The sequence below is a fragment of the Halichoerus grypus genome, chromosome 10 (assembly GCF_964656455.1).
Source record: "Halichoerus grypus chromosome 10, mHalGry1.hap1.1, whole genome shotgun sequence".
NCBI lineage: Eukaryota > Metazoa > Chordata > Mammalia > Carnivora > Phocidae > Halichoerus > Halichoerus grypus.
The window spans coordinates 76,185,795-76,201,849 of NC_135721.1; the positions used below are offsets into that span (position 1 = coordinate 76,185,795).

The following is a 16,055-nucleotide window of genomic DNA, read 5'->3' on the forward strand; positions in this document are numbered from 1 at the left end:
CCATCACATGACCCTGGCTTCCCCTTGAGTCTCACAGCCTGGCTTCATCAGCTCATAGAAAGTTTGCCTTCTGTTCTTTGTGTACCAAAACAATGAAGCCAGAAAGTTTAGGCCTATTTAGGCTTATAAAAGGAAGAGAGGAGATCAAAATAGCTAGAATGAGCTGGTAGAAGAATTACTGCTCTGAGGCAAATATTTGGCTTTTGTTTTGCTTCCCTTCCCTTTGCTTTGCTCTGTTTCTCAGAGTTACTACTGGACATAGTGTTTGAAGTCTCTTTGGAGCTCATTTTTGTTCCTGCCAAATGTTAGACCTAGGGAGAAAGGAATGGGTTCCAAATATGCCAAAAAAATAGAAAAAAAAAAAGCTATATCGAACTTCAAGATTAGATGATCAAATTAGGTAATAGGGAAGAATGTGTACCATAATTCACAGAGATGGTTATTTTTAATGTACGCTACTCATGTAAGCTACCACAGTCCTGATGGACCAGAGGGTATGCCTGTGATTCTGTCAACTGACACCTGACATCTGTCTGAGAGATGGTTCTCAAGGGAGGTTTTACTGAAAAATCATCTTTCCATGTTTTTTCTGTTATGATCGCTTTCTTTGTTTTTTGTCCTCCTTTTTTTTCTTTTTAGGTTAGATGCATATAAACCCATGCGGTACTTGGAAAACAAGGCAGCTTTAAACAGGGCATTAGAACGGTTGAATTGGCCCATTTCATTGAAGGAGCTGTCGATGCTGGAAAATGAAATCCTAGCTGGGAAAATGTATATCCAACAGGCCATGGAACTCCAGGAGGCTGCCAAGAAGGAGAATCATGTGAGCAAGTCACAGGGAGAGGTGGGTGCCATGGAGGTGTCTATATGTCCTCCCTCCTTCCTGTCCCAAGTCATTGCCATCCCTGCGTTGGCCTTCCTTCTCCCTCTCCCACCCCCTCCACATGGATTTCTAAAAGAGTTAGAGCCAACCCAGGTAAAGCGTCAGGACTTCTTTTCAACAGAAAGGAAATGCCATTTGGTTTTACTATGGCCTTCTTTTTTTTAAACAATACACTTTTAATTAAAAAACAAAACTAAACAGAAGTATAATATAGTGATCAAAGGTCTGGGCTTTGATATGAGCCAGACCAGGGTCTAGCCTCAGATCTGCCACCTAATCCCTGTATTATCCTGGCCAGTTATTCCATCTCTCTAAATCTAAGGGTTTTTAATCTGTAAAATAGGAATATTACTAATATCTGCCTTATAGGGTTATTATGAGAGTAAAATTACTTTTTACAGTACTTCATATTGAAAAGCCCCCCCCATAAGTGTTAGAAATTATTATTAATAAGACACACTTTTCAAAAAGAAAAAAAAATCTTATAATCTGACTGTCTTATTACCACCACTTTGGATCACTTACTTTTAGCTTTCTTTTCCTCCTTGAGTAAATTTTTTACATAGAAGCAGTCTCCATAATCATTTTAATATTCTGCGTTTTTCCTTGATTGCAGTGTAGCTGATACATGATGTTACATAAGCTTCAAGTCTACCAACACAGTAATTTAATAAGTTCTGCTGTGCTCACCACAGTGTAGCTACTGTCTGTCAGCACACGACACTATTACAGCACACTACAGTGCCACATATTCCCTGGGTCGTATGCTTCATCCCTGGGACTCACTCAGTCCCTAACCGGAAGCCTGTACCTCCCACTCCCCTCCACCCCTTCTGCCCGCCCCCCCACCCCCTCCTCTCTGGCAACCACCGATTTGTTCCCTGTATTTATGGGTCTGTTTCCACTTCTTTTTGTTTGTTTGCTCACTTGTTTTTTTAGATTCCACATGCAAGTGAAATCATATGGTATCTGTCTTTCTCTGTCTGACTTATTTCACTTAGCATAGTACCCTCTCGGTCCATCCATATTGTTACAGATGGCGAGATCTCATTCTTTTTTTATGGCTGAGTAATATTCCACTGTGTGTGTGTGTGTGTGTGTGTGTGTGTGTGTGTGTGTGTGTGTATGTACATACCACGTCTTCTTTATCCATTCATCTATCAGTGGACACTTGGGTTGCTTCTGTGTCTTGGCTATTGTAAGTAATACTGTAATAAACAGAGGTGTGTGTATCTTTTTAAATGAGTGTTTTTGTTTTATTTGAGTAAAGATCATATGGTAGTTCTATTTTTAATTTTTTGAGGAACCTCCATACTGCTTTCCACAGTAGCTGCATCAATTTACATTCCCACTAACAGTTCACGAGAGATTCTTTTTCTCTACACTCTTGCCAACACTTGCTATTTCATGTCTTTTTGATTCTAGCCATTCTCACTGGTCTGAGATGATACGTCCTTGTGGTTTTGGTTTGTATTTCCCTCATGATTAGTGATATTGAGCATCTTTTTATGTGTCTATTGGCCATCTGTATGTCTTCTTTAGAAAAATGTCATATTCTGCTTTTTTATTTGATATTATCTCATATACTTTCTCTATTTTTTCCGAATCTTCAGTTTGATTTTTTGGCAGTTATATAATATTTCATGGTGTGTACTATACCCTGATTTATTTAATTCTTCAGTGAATGTTAGACATTTGGGATATTTTTTTCAGTTTTCTTCTCTTTCACATGTATTAATGACTTCTGTGGTGCATTTGGTTTAGTTTGTTAGGACAAATTCTTAGGAGTAGAATCCTTGGTTCAAAGAGCATGAATATTTTGGGGTTCTAAATACTTATTGCTTTCTGACTGTGTGTGTTTGTATAGGCATGGAATAGGTCACTTGAAATATTACTGAATTCTTTGTAATTTTAGTATATTCAGTATATGTTCACTAAAAAATATACCCAAAGAACTGACCTTTGAGATTCATTTCTTTTGGTTTCAGTCTTTGCTAAGTGATATTGGCTTTGCTTGGTTTTAAACTCTGTATTTGCTGCTCTGGATTCTTTGGTTCTGTTTTTTTGTTTTGTTTTGTTTTTCTTTAATTTTATTTTTTCCTACAAATCACACTTTTCCCCTCCATTGTAGAAAGCGATGTCTTTTGTGCAGAATGCAAAAATCTTATCACAAAGCATCTTATGGCTATTAATGTTGTTCAAACAAAGTGACTTCCCCAAATAATTGTTTAGTGTTCCCTTGGGAGGCACCATCTGATGCCTCCAAATATGTGGCTATCTATTGGCCCTCCTCCCTGGATGCCCTGTGGGCACCCAAGAATCAAGAAGACAAGTGAATTAACTCCCTGTCCCTGAAAATCTGCTCTTCTTTTCATCATGCCTCTTCTCCTCTGTTCTTTCATTTTTTCATTGACATATTTATGAGTTCCCACAAGGTGCCAAGCACTATTCTAGGCACTAAAAGTACCTGAACACACAACCTCACCCCACCCTCATTCTAGTCAGGGAGAAAGACCAGTACAAGTCCCAAATGATGGACTTTCCCACGCTGAACTGTAGAGACAGTGCCTAACAGCAGATTCTGCTAGCATTACTTTTTTCTATACTTTGTATTAAATTTAAAAATGGGTAGTGTTGCTGAGATGGAGTAAAAAGAAGCCTCTGGTGATTCAGAATAAAGATAGTGTGTTCTACTTGGATTTGTCTGGAATCCTGGGACTCAAAAGTTCCTTGCCCACGAGATATGAATGAATTGTTCTATTTTTTAATTCTTTTACCCAGAAAGTGGGAATAAAAATACTTTCCATTATTTCTTTATCCAAAAGTACCTGTTCACTTCTGACCACAGGTCAGATCCTGTGCTTGGCACAGGTGACCTCAGGCAGTGAAGAGCCTGTCTCATTCTTTTCTCTCTACTTGGTGTCTCCCAAGGTGATAATATACATTGGACACAAAATGGGCTTTGTTAACTGCATTGAAGACACAGGCCCAGCCTGGTGAAGATGTATGGAACAGAATGTAAGCTCCATGAGAGCTGAGACCTTGTTTGGCCTTATTTGTAGCTGTATCTATAGCCCTGAGAATGGCAGCTGGCCCACGGTGGACACTAGACAAATACGTTTTGAATGAATGAAACCCAGATCCTTCCAGCAGAGAATTATAAATGTGACAACAGAGGCACATCCACAGACCAACTGGAAAATGGGGAAAAGTGAACTGGAGAGTTGGGGGAGGCTTCAGAGAGGGGATAGTTAAGTTTGGTCTAGAATGACGTGTAGGATTTGAGGGTTGGGGTGTGAGAAATGTTCTGAGTGAAAGAAATGGCCTATGCAGAGGCAGGGAGGTGGGATGAACATGGCATGTTCACCAGGGATATGGCAGGAGACAAGGCAAGAAAGGAAGTTGGCCCCAGAATACAAGGGACTTGGAATTCTCTCCTTGGATCACGGACTCATGCCTGTTGGAAATGGAAACCCAGGGAAGGATTTTCAGCAAGTGGAAGACATTAACAGATTTATATTTCGGCAGCGTGATGAGGCCCAGTGTAGTAGAAGGGAAAGACCCAAACCGGGTGCAACACTCTGTTGAGCGGTTTTGAGTCCTTGAGCCAAGCCAGAACAGTGAGGAGGAAATAGAGAAAAGAGATACGAACTGGTAGAAAGTGAATGTGTGGGGTGAGCCAGAAGGCAAAGCTAAGGATACCCCAAAACTTTCTGTCTTGGACACGGGGGAAACAGGCACTGTTAACCCTTCCGTATCACCTCTGCTCCTCAGGGACACAGATGTTCCCTGGCCAGCCCATCTAAACACCCTGTCATTCTCTAACCCCTGACCACATTTTTGTTTTCTTCATAGCACATTTCACTTGACATTATGTATGTGTTTATGATCTGTCTTCCCTACTATAATGAGGGTGGGACCTAGTCCGTTGTATGCTAGGTACTCCCAGCGTCTAGAATAGTGCTTGGTACCTTGTAGGTACCAATACTCATAAGTATTTGAATGAATAAATGAAAGAATGAACAAGAGGAAGAGGTATAATAAGAGGAAGACCATATTTTCAGGGAAAGGTAATTCACTTTAGGTCCTTTTGATTCTTATGTGTCCACGGGATATCCAAGTGAGAAAGGCCACATGTTTGGAGCTTAGGAGAGAAGTCTGAGTTAAGGAGAGAGTTTGGAGGTCATTTGAGGTGCTGAGAGAAGAAGAGACAGTGGAAGGGATGGAGACAGGAAAGTTAGAGGAGCAGGGGGTTCAGGGTAGAATGCATGATGTGAGAGCCCAGGGAGAGGTGGGCAGAACCTTGGATCTAGAGTCACAGGCCTTTGTATGGTCTCACTGCGGCAAATTTCTAGCTCTGTGGCCTTACATAGGCCCCCTGAGCCTAGTTTCCTCATCTTTAAAATAGAAAAAGCACCTACCTAAAGGTGGTTGTAAGATAATACACATAGTTTATGTAGGGCAGTGTGCAACGCTAAGGTCTCAACAGTAAGTGCGCTCAACATGTATTACCCACTATTGCTATATCCATTGTTAAAGTTTTTACTGAGGAGTTTTGAAAAGTCACACAGAAGGATGTCTCCAAGCCATTTGATTTGGCAAGAAGATCAATAGTGATCTTAGTGAGAATAATTTCAGTAGAATTGTGGGAGCAGAAGCCAGTTTGCAGTGGGTTGAAGAGTGGGTAGATCTGAAGAAAGTAAGTACAGGAAGTGAAGATTTCGTTTCAAGATCTTCATAGGGAAGGAAAGGAGAAAGAGATGGTGAGAAACTTCTCCAGAGTGAGAGAAGACGTTTAGTCTTGATGGTATTGATGGGTCCATTGCTGCCCCCTTGTTGGTCAGGGACTAAGGTTTTCCTTCACTGCCCTGTCCCCACACAGGGTAGGCAAAGCCCCCACTGTCTGTTCCGGGAAGCGTCCATGTGCCCAGGACAGTTATCCACAGGTAATGAATTGTGTGTCAGGGTGGGGGGTACTCTTACTTGGTATCTTATCTTCAGAGTTCCTTCCACTCTTGGCATGGCCCTCAGCAATGGGATATTTTGTATATTATTTTCTTAAAATGATACTTCTCCTCACCATGTATGATGTATTATGAAATATTTTAATATTTAATTCTATTTCTGCCATGCCCCACTGGTTTGACTTCATGGCCCACTAACAGGTCTCGATCTCCTATTGTGAAAAATATTGGTTGGGACCAAAGCTCACGATTGCAAGGGCTTGTGAGAACCTAGGGTAAAAATTCATCACAGATGAAGGTCATTTTTACTGATTCATATATAAATATAGTCTGATTATAAATTCTTTTAGCAAAGGCCAAAGATTTTGATCAATGATTGTAAATTGAAGAGCAAGAAACCATCTCTTATTTATTAAGGTCCACTAGAGTTTATTGATAACATGTAGCAAAAGGTGATCAAAGTTTGTTAGGAATGGGGATCCAATTGGAAATGCCCACACACAGTCAGAAGGGAGTGGCCAGTGGTCACTTTGGTCCACTTGGTCCACATCAGGGTGTGTTATGGAGTCTGGATGTCTTTGGTTCTCTGATATGTAGTCACCCCACTGGTTCCTGAGTTTGGAACAGCTTTGTGATTTTTCTGTTGGTGAGGATCAGATGTGGGGAGAAGTGGCTGCATATGTTGGTGTTAAGCTAGCCTGTACCTTGCTTTTTCCACTCAGGCTTTGACTGACAGTCTTTGCTGGCCCCAGGATCAAACCTGAGCGGAGAACCATCATCCCACCTGCTCTACCCACCATGGTCGCATTCCGTGCTTGACTGAAGAATTGCTTACCCTATTTCCATAACCCACTAGTTTTGTGGTATCCCTAGAGACAGGTGCTTGGCTCACTGACCACATGATGAAAGGAAAAATCTGAAGTCTGAAATTTTAAATTCCCCTTGAAAACTCCCTCTGCTTACACCCCTCTTATTGCCATGATTGCAAATTTCACCATCATTGGCCAATCAGAGCTGTGCTATGGTGGAAATCACCACTGGGCATCTGAATTATAATTAACCTTCCATAGTTCTCCCTGGGAGCCTGGTCTAGGCACCCAGCCATGCTATCCTACAACATTTCCTTACTACATAAGGATTATTCTCCAGAGCAAATCCCTTAGGACCCAGGCCCAGAAAGACCCAACAGGCTCTCCACACTTATAACGTTGACTGCCTTGGAAAATTTGGAGGCAGAAGATCTTGTGAAGCATCTGTAAGCAACCCTAAAAGAGGTCTTGGAAATTTATCTATACAGATGGCCACACATGGTTATTTCTCCAAGTTGTGACTGGTAAAGAATGTGGAATCCACAATCTTTAGGGATGGTGCATTGAGTGCTCCACTCCGTGAAAAACTATCCAGAAGAAAGAGTGTTGGGGAAGATATAGGTGAGGCTGGGTGAGGTGGAACTGGGAGAATGAGAAAAGAAGAGAGACCATCTGGATTGGAAAACATTGTCGGGAAAACAGTGATTTTGACACTGTATAGGAGAAAGTTGGTTGGAAAGATTTAGAGAGAAATTTCTTTGAGTTGTATAAAATGGAGTCAGAATAAATAGAGTTATTATCTTTGCTCCCAAATAATAATTGGACCCGTTGTCATTCTTGCATTAATATTTCCTCTTTAAAGGGAGGAGGGAGGCCTCCCACCATAACCTCTACAACTAATCAGCCTTCCTCATTCCAGTAGAAAAACTTGAGTCTGTTGCGCTGATACTCGAGTCTAGTAGGAAGACTGACTCTCTAGTGACTGTGAATTGTTCTTCAGCAGCACATAAGATCCCCTGGTATGAGGGTGGAGAATTAACAAGTCTGGGTTGGGCATCAGTGATGTTGCCATCACAGAAAGAATGACACATGCACATTCAGACCAGCATCATGAAGGTAAGTTAAACGCCTGGAAGAGAGACCCCCAGATGGGCTCTTGAGGGATGATGGTAGGAGATGTGGCCCAGTGGGGCTGAAGTGTCAGAGAGAGCGAGGTGCACTGATGGGACAGGAGAGTGCTGCCAGCCTCATGATTGTGCCCCGTTACTGGGGTCTTAAGGAGAGACTCTCACTCAGGAATACCAGTCACTGGAGGGAACTGAAAGAAGGGAAGAGAAACTCCCATCACCTTTAAATATTATCTAAAAAGTTTTCTGTCTAGGATCCTGACGTTCAGGAGTGGGAAGGTGGGTACCAGCTCTGGGGAATCCCTGAGGTGACAAAAATCAGTGCCAGATTGTCTTTTCATTCTAAAGCTAAAGACAACCCTCTTGGCTGGAGGTTTTAGCTGGGCAGACCTCAGCATTGTCCTGCCACTAGGTTTTTTTCTCATAGGCATAAATTCTACCCTCAGCAGGTTTAGGGATGGCCATTGACCTCCCCATCTGGAGCAGAACTGAGTGTGGAGGGCTTATCAGTAGGATCCAGGCAGGAAACAGAATCCCATTCAGTCAGTTCAAGTGAAGAAACATTAATGAAGGGACTGCTCATAGAGGTGGATGTAGTCTAAGGCAGCCAATGGGATTTGGGGCCCCCAGTGACTAGCATGAGCAGGAAGTTGTCATCACTCCTAGACTTGAAAGCCTGGAAAGAAATGGTGCTCCTGGAGCCCTATGAGAGCTAAGTCCACTAGCAGGAGTGGGAGGTAGTTCTAGAGAGACAAAGGGCAGGGAAGGAGCATGGAACTAATACCCCAGTCTTTCCTCTTCCTGCTGCCCTCTGACTGCCTGCCCGCCATTGGCTCACCCTGTCCAGAAGCCGGCCAGCAAGGGAAATAAATCAGGTGGTGTCAAACATGGGGGTCAGCTTCCTGGTGCATGGAGCAGGGCAGGGCAGAATGGATTTGAGGGCAGGTGGCTGGACCAGAGTAACCAGCACAGAGATGTCTTGAAAAGTTTTCTTAAAGGCCCAGCATTTATTTTTATACTGTAGCCTTGAGTGAGATATATATTTGTATATAGTAGATTGCTGGTTGTGGTCTACACTCCAGGCAATGAAACAAAAGTTGCTCCAGCATATGGCTTTTGTTCATCTCTGGAGTAGCAACATATGGATAACTGAATCAGTAGCATCTGAATTACAGCTTATGAGGCTGTGGTAATTTTCAGATTTAAATATTTAAAACATTTCGAATTTTTCTCTTTGATTTTTTTTTCCTGAAAGAGCAATGAAGAAATATTCCCTGAGAAGATGTTACAAGTTTGCTCTTCACTTGGGAAATAATTTTATGCGGCATCTAATGCATATATATTAGGTTCTTTTGCCACCACCAAACAAAAAAGAAGAAGGGGGGGGAGGGGAGGAGGAGGAGAAGAAGAAAATTCATTTTTTTCCTGCAAAATCCCTTTGAGTTGCTATTGATTAACATTTATTGGAGATTTTTTTTTTAAGATTTTATTTATTTATTTGAGAGAGAGAATGAGAGAGAGAGAGCATGAGGGGGGGAGGGTCAGAGGGAGAAGCAGACTCCCTGCTGAGCAGGGAGCCTGATGTGGGACTCGATCCTGTGACTCCAGAATCATGACCTGAGCCGAAGGCAGTCGCTTAACCAACAGCCACCCAGGTGCCCAACATTTATTGGAGATTTTACTTTCAGAGTAAAATAACCCAGTACTGCACGGTATTGGGGATCAGAGGACTTTTTTGTGGTTCAGGGCTTCATCCTGTGATTGGTTTCCTATGCTTCCTAAGGAGCCACACACACTGCACAAACTGGCAGGAGTGTTAAAGCCAGGCAGCTCAGCCCATCAGTGATCTGCTCCGGAAGCAACCCTCAGGAGAGGGAAGTGAAAACTGCATCTAAGTTCTGGGGATATTTGTTTCTCATGGTGTGTTTTCTACAGTTACACTATTCTGTGAGGAAGAGGGAGAAAACAACTCCAGTAAAGCACTCTCCAACCCCACTTTGGATTTTTAAAGCAAGGCTAGGTGTCCAAGACTCTTCACAGGGGATAATAATTCTCTCTGCATGTCTGTCTGGCCATAGTGTTTCCCTTAAGCCTTGGTTTCATGTGCAGTATCCTTAGTGTCCCCGTGGGCCCCAGTGCTGACCTGCTGTGCTCCTGAGAGGTCTTGCAAGAGGGCTTAGCTTCCTCCTCAGAAGGGCAGAGCTGAGGCAGGAAATGCCCCTTAGAGCTTCACTCCTTCGGTGTGATGGTTTGCCTCATGTTAAAATGCAAATGCCCTGGGAAGGGAAGCACAAGAAACCCTCTGACTCATTTATGCAGGTGGTCACTCCATGGCCAAGAGGGGCTGGACAGGAGTTGGCCATTGTGATACACATTTTCCTATAAGGTCTCCTCATTCTCTTTCCAGAACCCATTTTTAAAAGGGATGCAGATCCTAAATATTCTCGGGGTAGAGGATACCCCTCTAACTCTAAATGAGGACAGAGATAGTGAAGGTCAGCAAATGCTCCAGGCTGGCCCTGTCCTTTTCACCAAGGTTTTAAAGGGAGTTGAATTATTTACAGAGACAGTTTGCAAATGTTCTGGTCTTATATTTAGGTATCCTAGAGAGAGGAAAGGTCAAACCATACATGACACTATATAAGTCTTACCTTGATTACAGCAGTCACAGACTTTAGTTGGTCTTAAAGACAAAACACGGACAGAGAAGCATGTTGGAGCTGCGGGGTGTCAGCAGTTCAATGATTTGGGGCAGAAAAAAATATTTAGTAGTGGTTTCAAAACAAGATTTGGAGCCAAAGACTAGTTCTAGTCAAGTCGTAGAAATGCATGGAAAATTTTAAAGCATCAAACATTTAGTAACTTCACTGTCCCCACCAATGCAAACCTGAAAGCATGACCTCGATATTAAATAATAAATGAAAGGAGGGTGGCACCATTTTGGATCCTGTTCTACATCACCTGGTAATTGAATCTGACAAGGAAATGAATTGGATTCTCTGAATTTTGGAAACAAGGCAAAATCAAATTACCCAGTGGACAACATCCCCACTGCCAGTATCATTGCCCATCTGACTTCCCCACGGTGACTGGCATGCAACTATTCTCATGCACCTAAACCTAGAGATATGTTGCCTTATTTATTGTTTTTGTTTTGTTTTCACTCTATACCCTTTCTGACTCTTGTCCTCCATAGATTTCTTTGCGAAATAAGTAAGTCAGAGGACAAATATCATATGATTTCACTCATATGTGGAATTTAAGAGACAAAACAGATGAACATAAGGGAAGGGAAGGAAAAATAAAATAAGATGAAAATTGAGAGGGAGGCAAACCATAAGAGATACTGAAGTCTAGGAAATAAATTGAGGGTTGCTGGAGGGGGTGTGAGGGAAGGGATAATTGGGTGATGGGCATTAAGGAGGGCACCTGATGTAATGAATACTGGGTGTTATATGCAACTGATGAATCACTAAATTCTGCCTCTGAAACTAATTAAAAAAAGAGGGGAAAATGCCCCCAAAACTCAATGACCTGTTTGTATTGTAGGTGTACATCGGTGAAGGCATGCCAGGAAAAGAACAGGACTGTACAGTGTCTCTAAAGTTTTTGGCAAGATTCAAAAATTGTGGCACATCGTCTTTCTAGAAAGGTGCTGTCAACATTGTGGTGGAAGGGATGGTGTGTCTAGCTGCCCTTATTGATATCCTTCCAGCCTGGCAAACCAATGCTCTATTTCTGTGAGCAATGGAATGAATCATTGTACTAAAGCTGGCCCCATAGGTTTGTTTTCCCATGGCTACTCTACTTAATCTGTGGTGTAGGTGAATTGATTTGCAGTGATTTGAATGAATCATTGGGTGTACAGTGAATAGTTCTTTCCATAAAGCTACATGTTGTGGAAACAGAAAGGAATTATTGCCAATAGTAGTAACAGTTGGACACAAAAGCGGAGTAAATGTGTTATGTATACAAAGCTCTTTAGTACTGTAATGGTCCTATCAGGTGAACCCATAAGTGTATGAGTGATTTGAAGATAGTTGATACTTTTCAGCCACTTAGAAAGGCATTTTCTTAGGTGGCGTTTTCAGTGTGTGACAAATGAACATCATAGTACTCTGTGTTGCTACTGTTCATTGTTGTTGCCCATGCAGGGAAGGTCTTCACAGAGTGAATGGTGGTTCTATATTAGATGAATTGGGAAGTGAGTGACAACTCTAGAGAAAAAAAGAGCTCTCTGATGATTTTGGGCCTTTGACTTCACAGATTTGTACCTATGAAAATGTAGAAAGAATTTTTATCAGTTAGCTTCTGGCTAGGATATTGAGAAAATAAATATTTGGAACCTAGAGATAAAGGGGGCTAGTTAAATGGTGTGATTCTACTCATTTAGAATTTTTAAAGGAATTTTAAATATGTCTAGGCATAGATTCTAGTAAGTGGCTTGTCTGTTATATTGATGAACTCTGAAGGGGAGGTTGCCTTTCTGGGATCAATGTGGACATCTTTTTGGAAATCAGGGTGTTATCCATCTGGAGGTGGAGAGGCTGTCTGGTGACCTCCATGGTTGTTTGGTCTGTGATGTGGACACTGGTGTGAAGCAAGGTAGCTTTGTAAGTTAAACTGTATGTAGAGGTGAGGTTTTTACAACAGCTGATTTAACTTGGCATGTCCAGATTCTAAATTTTATCAGTGATGAAAATAGTTTACATGGAGTCTTCCACTGAGGAAATGATTGTAGGAAACTGCGGTGTGGGCATCTCTATTATGATGATATTATGATAGAATATTGTGCTACTCACATTCACGGTTGTTGCAATCCCCTTATGTTATAAAAACTGCAAACAAAAATATCATGCTAGTGTCCCTGTCTTTGTATACACACAGTCTGACAGTTTCTCCAGTAATGCAGACAAAGGTCTAGTAAGGCCTAGATTCTTCTGGACAGAAATATGGAATTAGAAGATGTTAAAGTCATTTAGTTTGTACCATCTCTTTGCTTATGCAGAAATTGAGGTCCAAAAAGTTGAAAGATTACCCAAAGTCACACAGCCAGCTGGGCAGCAGTTGGTTCTATTTCTCCTGTCTCATGGTCCAGTCTTGGCCCTTTGAGGCCAATTCAGACTGCAGTAGGTCATTCTGAAGCTCCTGTGGGAAGGGACTATTTAGATTTCTCCTCTGGCTGAAATCCCAGGAACAAACAGGTAATAGTTACCATCCACCAGTGATGTTGGGTCATTTTCTTTGACAAAGTAAGTGCATCAGTAAAAATAGAAATTACGTGAGGATGGACTCCAGCAAAATCCATTGAAAATGGAGCATCATAAACAGAAGGGTGGTATTCAGCTTACGTTTTGTATCAAAGGCTGCATAGTCTTGTTAATATCCCACAGTTCCTTCAAGAGACCTTAAACCTTTGGTTCAGTATTTCTTCACTTCTGAGGCCCATGGCTCTGTTTTCCTCTCCCCTGAAATAAACCATACTCCCACATCTTTTGATGAACCTAAAAAGCATCTCTAAACAGATCCAAATGATAGATGGCTGCAACAGAATCCAGTAACATCAGGGCACCAGGGAAATGAGCCCAAACTGTACTGAACACAAATAATGACCCAAGAGCAAATGTGTTCAGACTATCTGAGGTTATTTAAATGTTTACAGTCAATTGTTTCATAAATTAGAGACTTCCTTAACTGAAGGCCTGTTATGGACTCATAAAATATGCATTGAATACTTTATTTGAGATACAGCTATAACATTGCAAAAAAGTAACATCAAAAAGCATGTGGAAGCACTTTATATTCTCTTTGTATCATGGAAGAGAGGGGCATTTGATGGTCTGTGAAAAGAAGAAGCTGGAGGGGTGACTGGGTGACTCAGTCGGTTAAGCGTCTGCCTTCAGCTCAGGTCATGGTCCCAGAGTCCTGGGATCAAGCCCCACGTTGGGCTTTCTGCTCAGTGGGGAGCCTGCCTCTCCCTCTGCCTCTCCCTGCTGCTTCCCCTGCTTGTGCTCTCTCTCTGTGTCAAATAAAATTAAATAAATCTTAAAAAAAAAATCAAAAAAAAAAAAAAGAAGCTGGAGAATGATGTCATGGGGGCACTCTGATTAGGATGGAGGATGAATTTCTTTGAGAAACTCAACAATAAGTTAATGATCAGGAAATTCTTTTAAAAAATGAAAAAAAATCTAAGGAAAAATCTCTAATTTCCACAATGTAGTGATTTGAAAAAAAAGACCTGATTTTTACTGTAAAATTTACCTACTTCAATTCAGTGATTTTTAGTAAAACTGACAGAGCTGTCAACCACCACCAAAATCCAGTTTCAGAACATTTCCATCACCCCAGAAAGATCCCTCATGCCCATTTGCCGTCAATCTCTATTTGCATCCCCAGCCCCAGGTAACTACTAATTTCTGTCTATAAATTTGCCTTTTCTGTACATTTCATATATAAGTGGCTGAATAATATTTCTTTGAATGGTTATGTGACGTTTAGTTTATCCATTTCCCTAGTTAATGGACATTTGGATTATTTCCACCTTTTCATTATTGTGAATAATGCTGATATGAATACATAAAAGTCTCTGTGTGATACAAGTTTTCCTTTCTCTTGGCTAGATATCTAATAGTAGTATTTCTGGGACATATGGTAAGTTTATGTTTAATTTTTAAAGAAATTGCAAAAGTTTTTCCCAAAGTGTTGAAAATCAATTGACCATAAGTGTAGAGATTTGTTTCCAGACTCTCAATACTGTTCCATTGATCATATGACTATCCTTATGTCAGTACTGCACTTTCTTGATAACAAGTTTTGAGATCAAGAAGTATAAATCCTACAAACTGTTCTTTTTCCACATTGTTTTGGCACTTTTAATTTCAGTATCTTAGTTTCTACAAAAAACCCACAAAACAAAAAACTTATTGAGATTTTGATATGAATTATATTGTATCTATAGATCTGTTTGGAGAAAATGGCTGTATTAACAATATCAAGGTTTCTAATCCATTAACATGGTATGTCACTCATTAGATCTTTAGTTTATTTTAGCAGAGTTTTATGGTTCTCAGTGTATAGGTCTTTCACTTATTTTGATGAATTTATTCCTAAATATTCTATTCTTTTTGATGCTGTTATAAATGGAATTCTTTTCTTAACTTTATTTTCAGATTGTTCATAGCTGGTACATAGAAATACAATTTTTTGTGTGTGTGTATTTGTCTTGTATCATGACACCCTGTTGAACTTGTTAATTAATTCTAGTAGTTGTTGGGTGGATTCCTTAGAGTTTTCCACATAGAAGATCATATCATTCATAAATAAAGATGGTTTTATTTATTCCTTTCCAATCTGGGTGCCTTTATTTTTTTCTTGCCTGATTGTACTGGCTGGAACCTCAAGTACAATGTATAGGAGTGGCAAAGTACCTTTTCTTGTTTCTGATCTTAAGGGGAAGTCATTCAGTCTTTCACCATTAAGGATCATATCTGATGTAGGCTTTTCCAAGTTGAGGAAGTTCCCTTCTATTCCTAGTTTGTTGAGAGTCTTTATCATGAAAGGGTGTTGGATTTTGTCAAGTGCTCTTTCTCCATGCTTTAAAATAATATAGTAAATTAACCTTTGTTCTAGTAATATGGTATATCACATTGATTTGTGGATGTTAAATCAGCTTTGCATTCCTGGGATACTTGGTTGTTGTGTACAACCCTTCTTGTATGTTGCTGGATTTATTTGCAAACATATTTTTGCATCGATATTCATGAGGAATATAGGTCTGTACTTTCCTTTTCTTGTATCGTTCTCTGGTTTGGTATTGGGGTAGTACTTGACCTTTCCTTCTCTAATGTAAGTGATCTTCCCAGTAATTTCTGGTTTCCTGGGGTTCCTCTTCCAGCATTGGTCCTCACATTTATTGGGAATTAAAAATAATGACTGTTCCAGATGATGTAATGGAGGCTTTGGGATTTTAGGGGGACTGGAAGGTGGCGGGGATTGGGTCTTTCTATTAATGATCAGTTCAACAAGCATAGAAAATAGGATTTTAGAGTTAGACTCTACAAATCAAAATGAAGCTACCAGTTTCTTCATGTAGTAGACACAACGTGACATTCACTTCAAGCCTTGACTCATATGGTACCATTTGGAAATTACAGTGTGGTCCTTTCCTTTGCTTTTTCTGACATTGCCTGGGGGTAAAATCTTCTCAGGGAGATTATAACTGAGCTGGGCTTTGGACAGATTATTTGAACAGGAAGGACCTTGCTCATTTTTA

General features: G+C 40.8%; 1 protein-coding gene across 1 annotated transcript in view; it reads left to right on the forward strand.

The window, feature by feature from the left end:
• The window catches only part of VWA3B (von Willebrand factor A domain containing 3B), a 221,656-nt gene that overhangs the window by 183,390 nt on the left and 22,211 nt on the right, over positions 1 to 16,055 (forward strand). Inside the window, exon 22 of the mRNA XM_078057455.1 lies at positions 640 to 844. Within this exon, the coding sequence (XP_077913581.1) occupies positions 640 to 844 (205 nt within the window). The remainder of the gene's footprint in view (positions 1 to 639; positions 845 to 16,055) is intronic.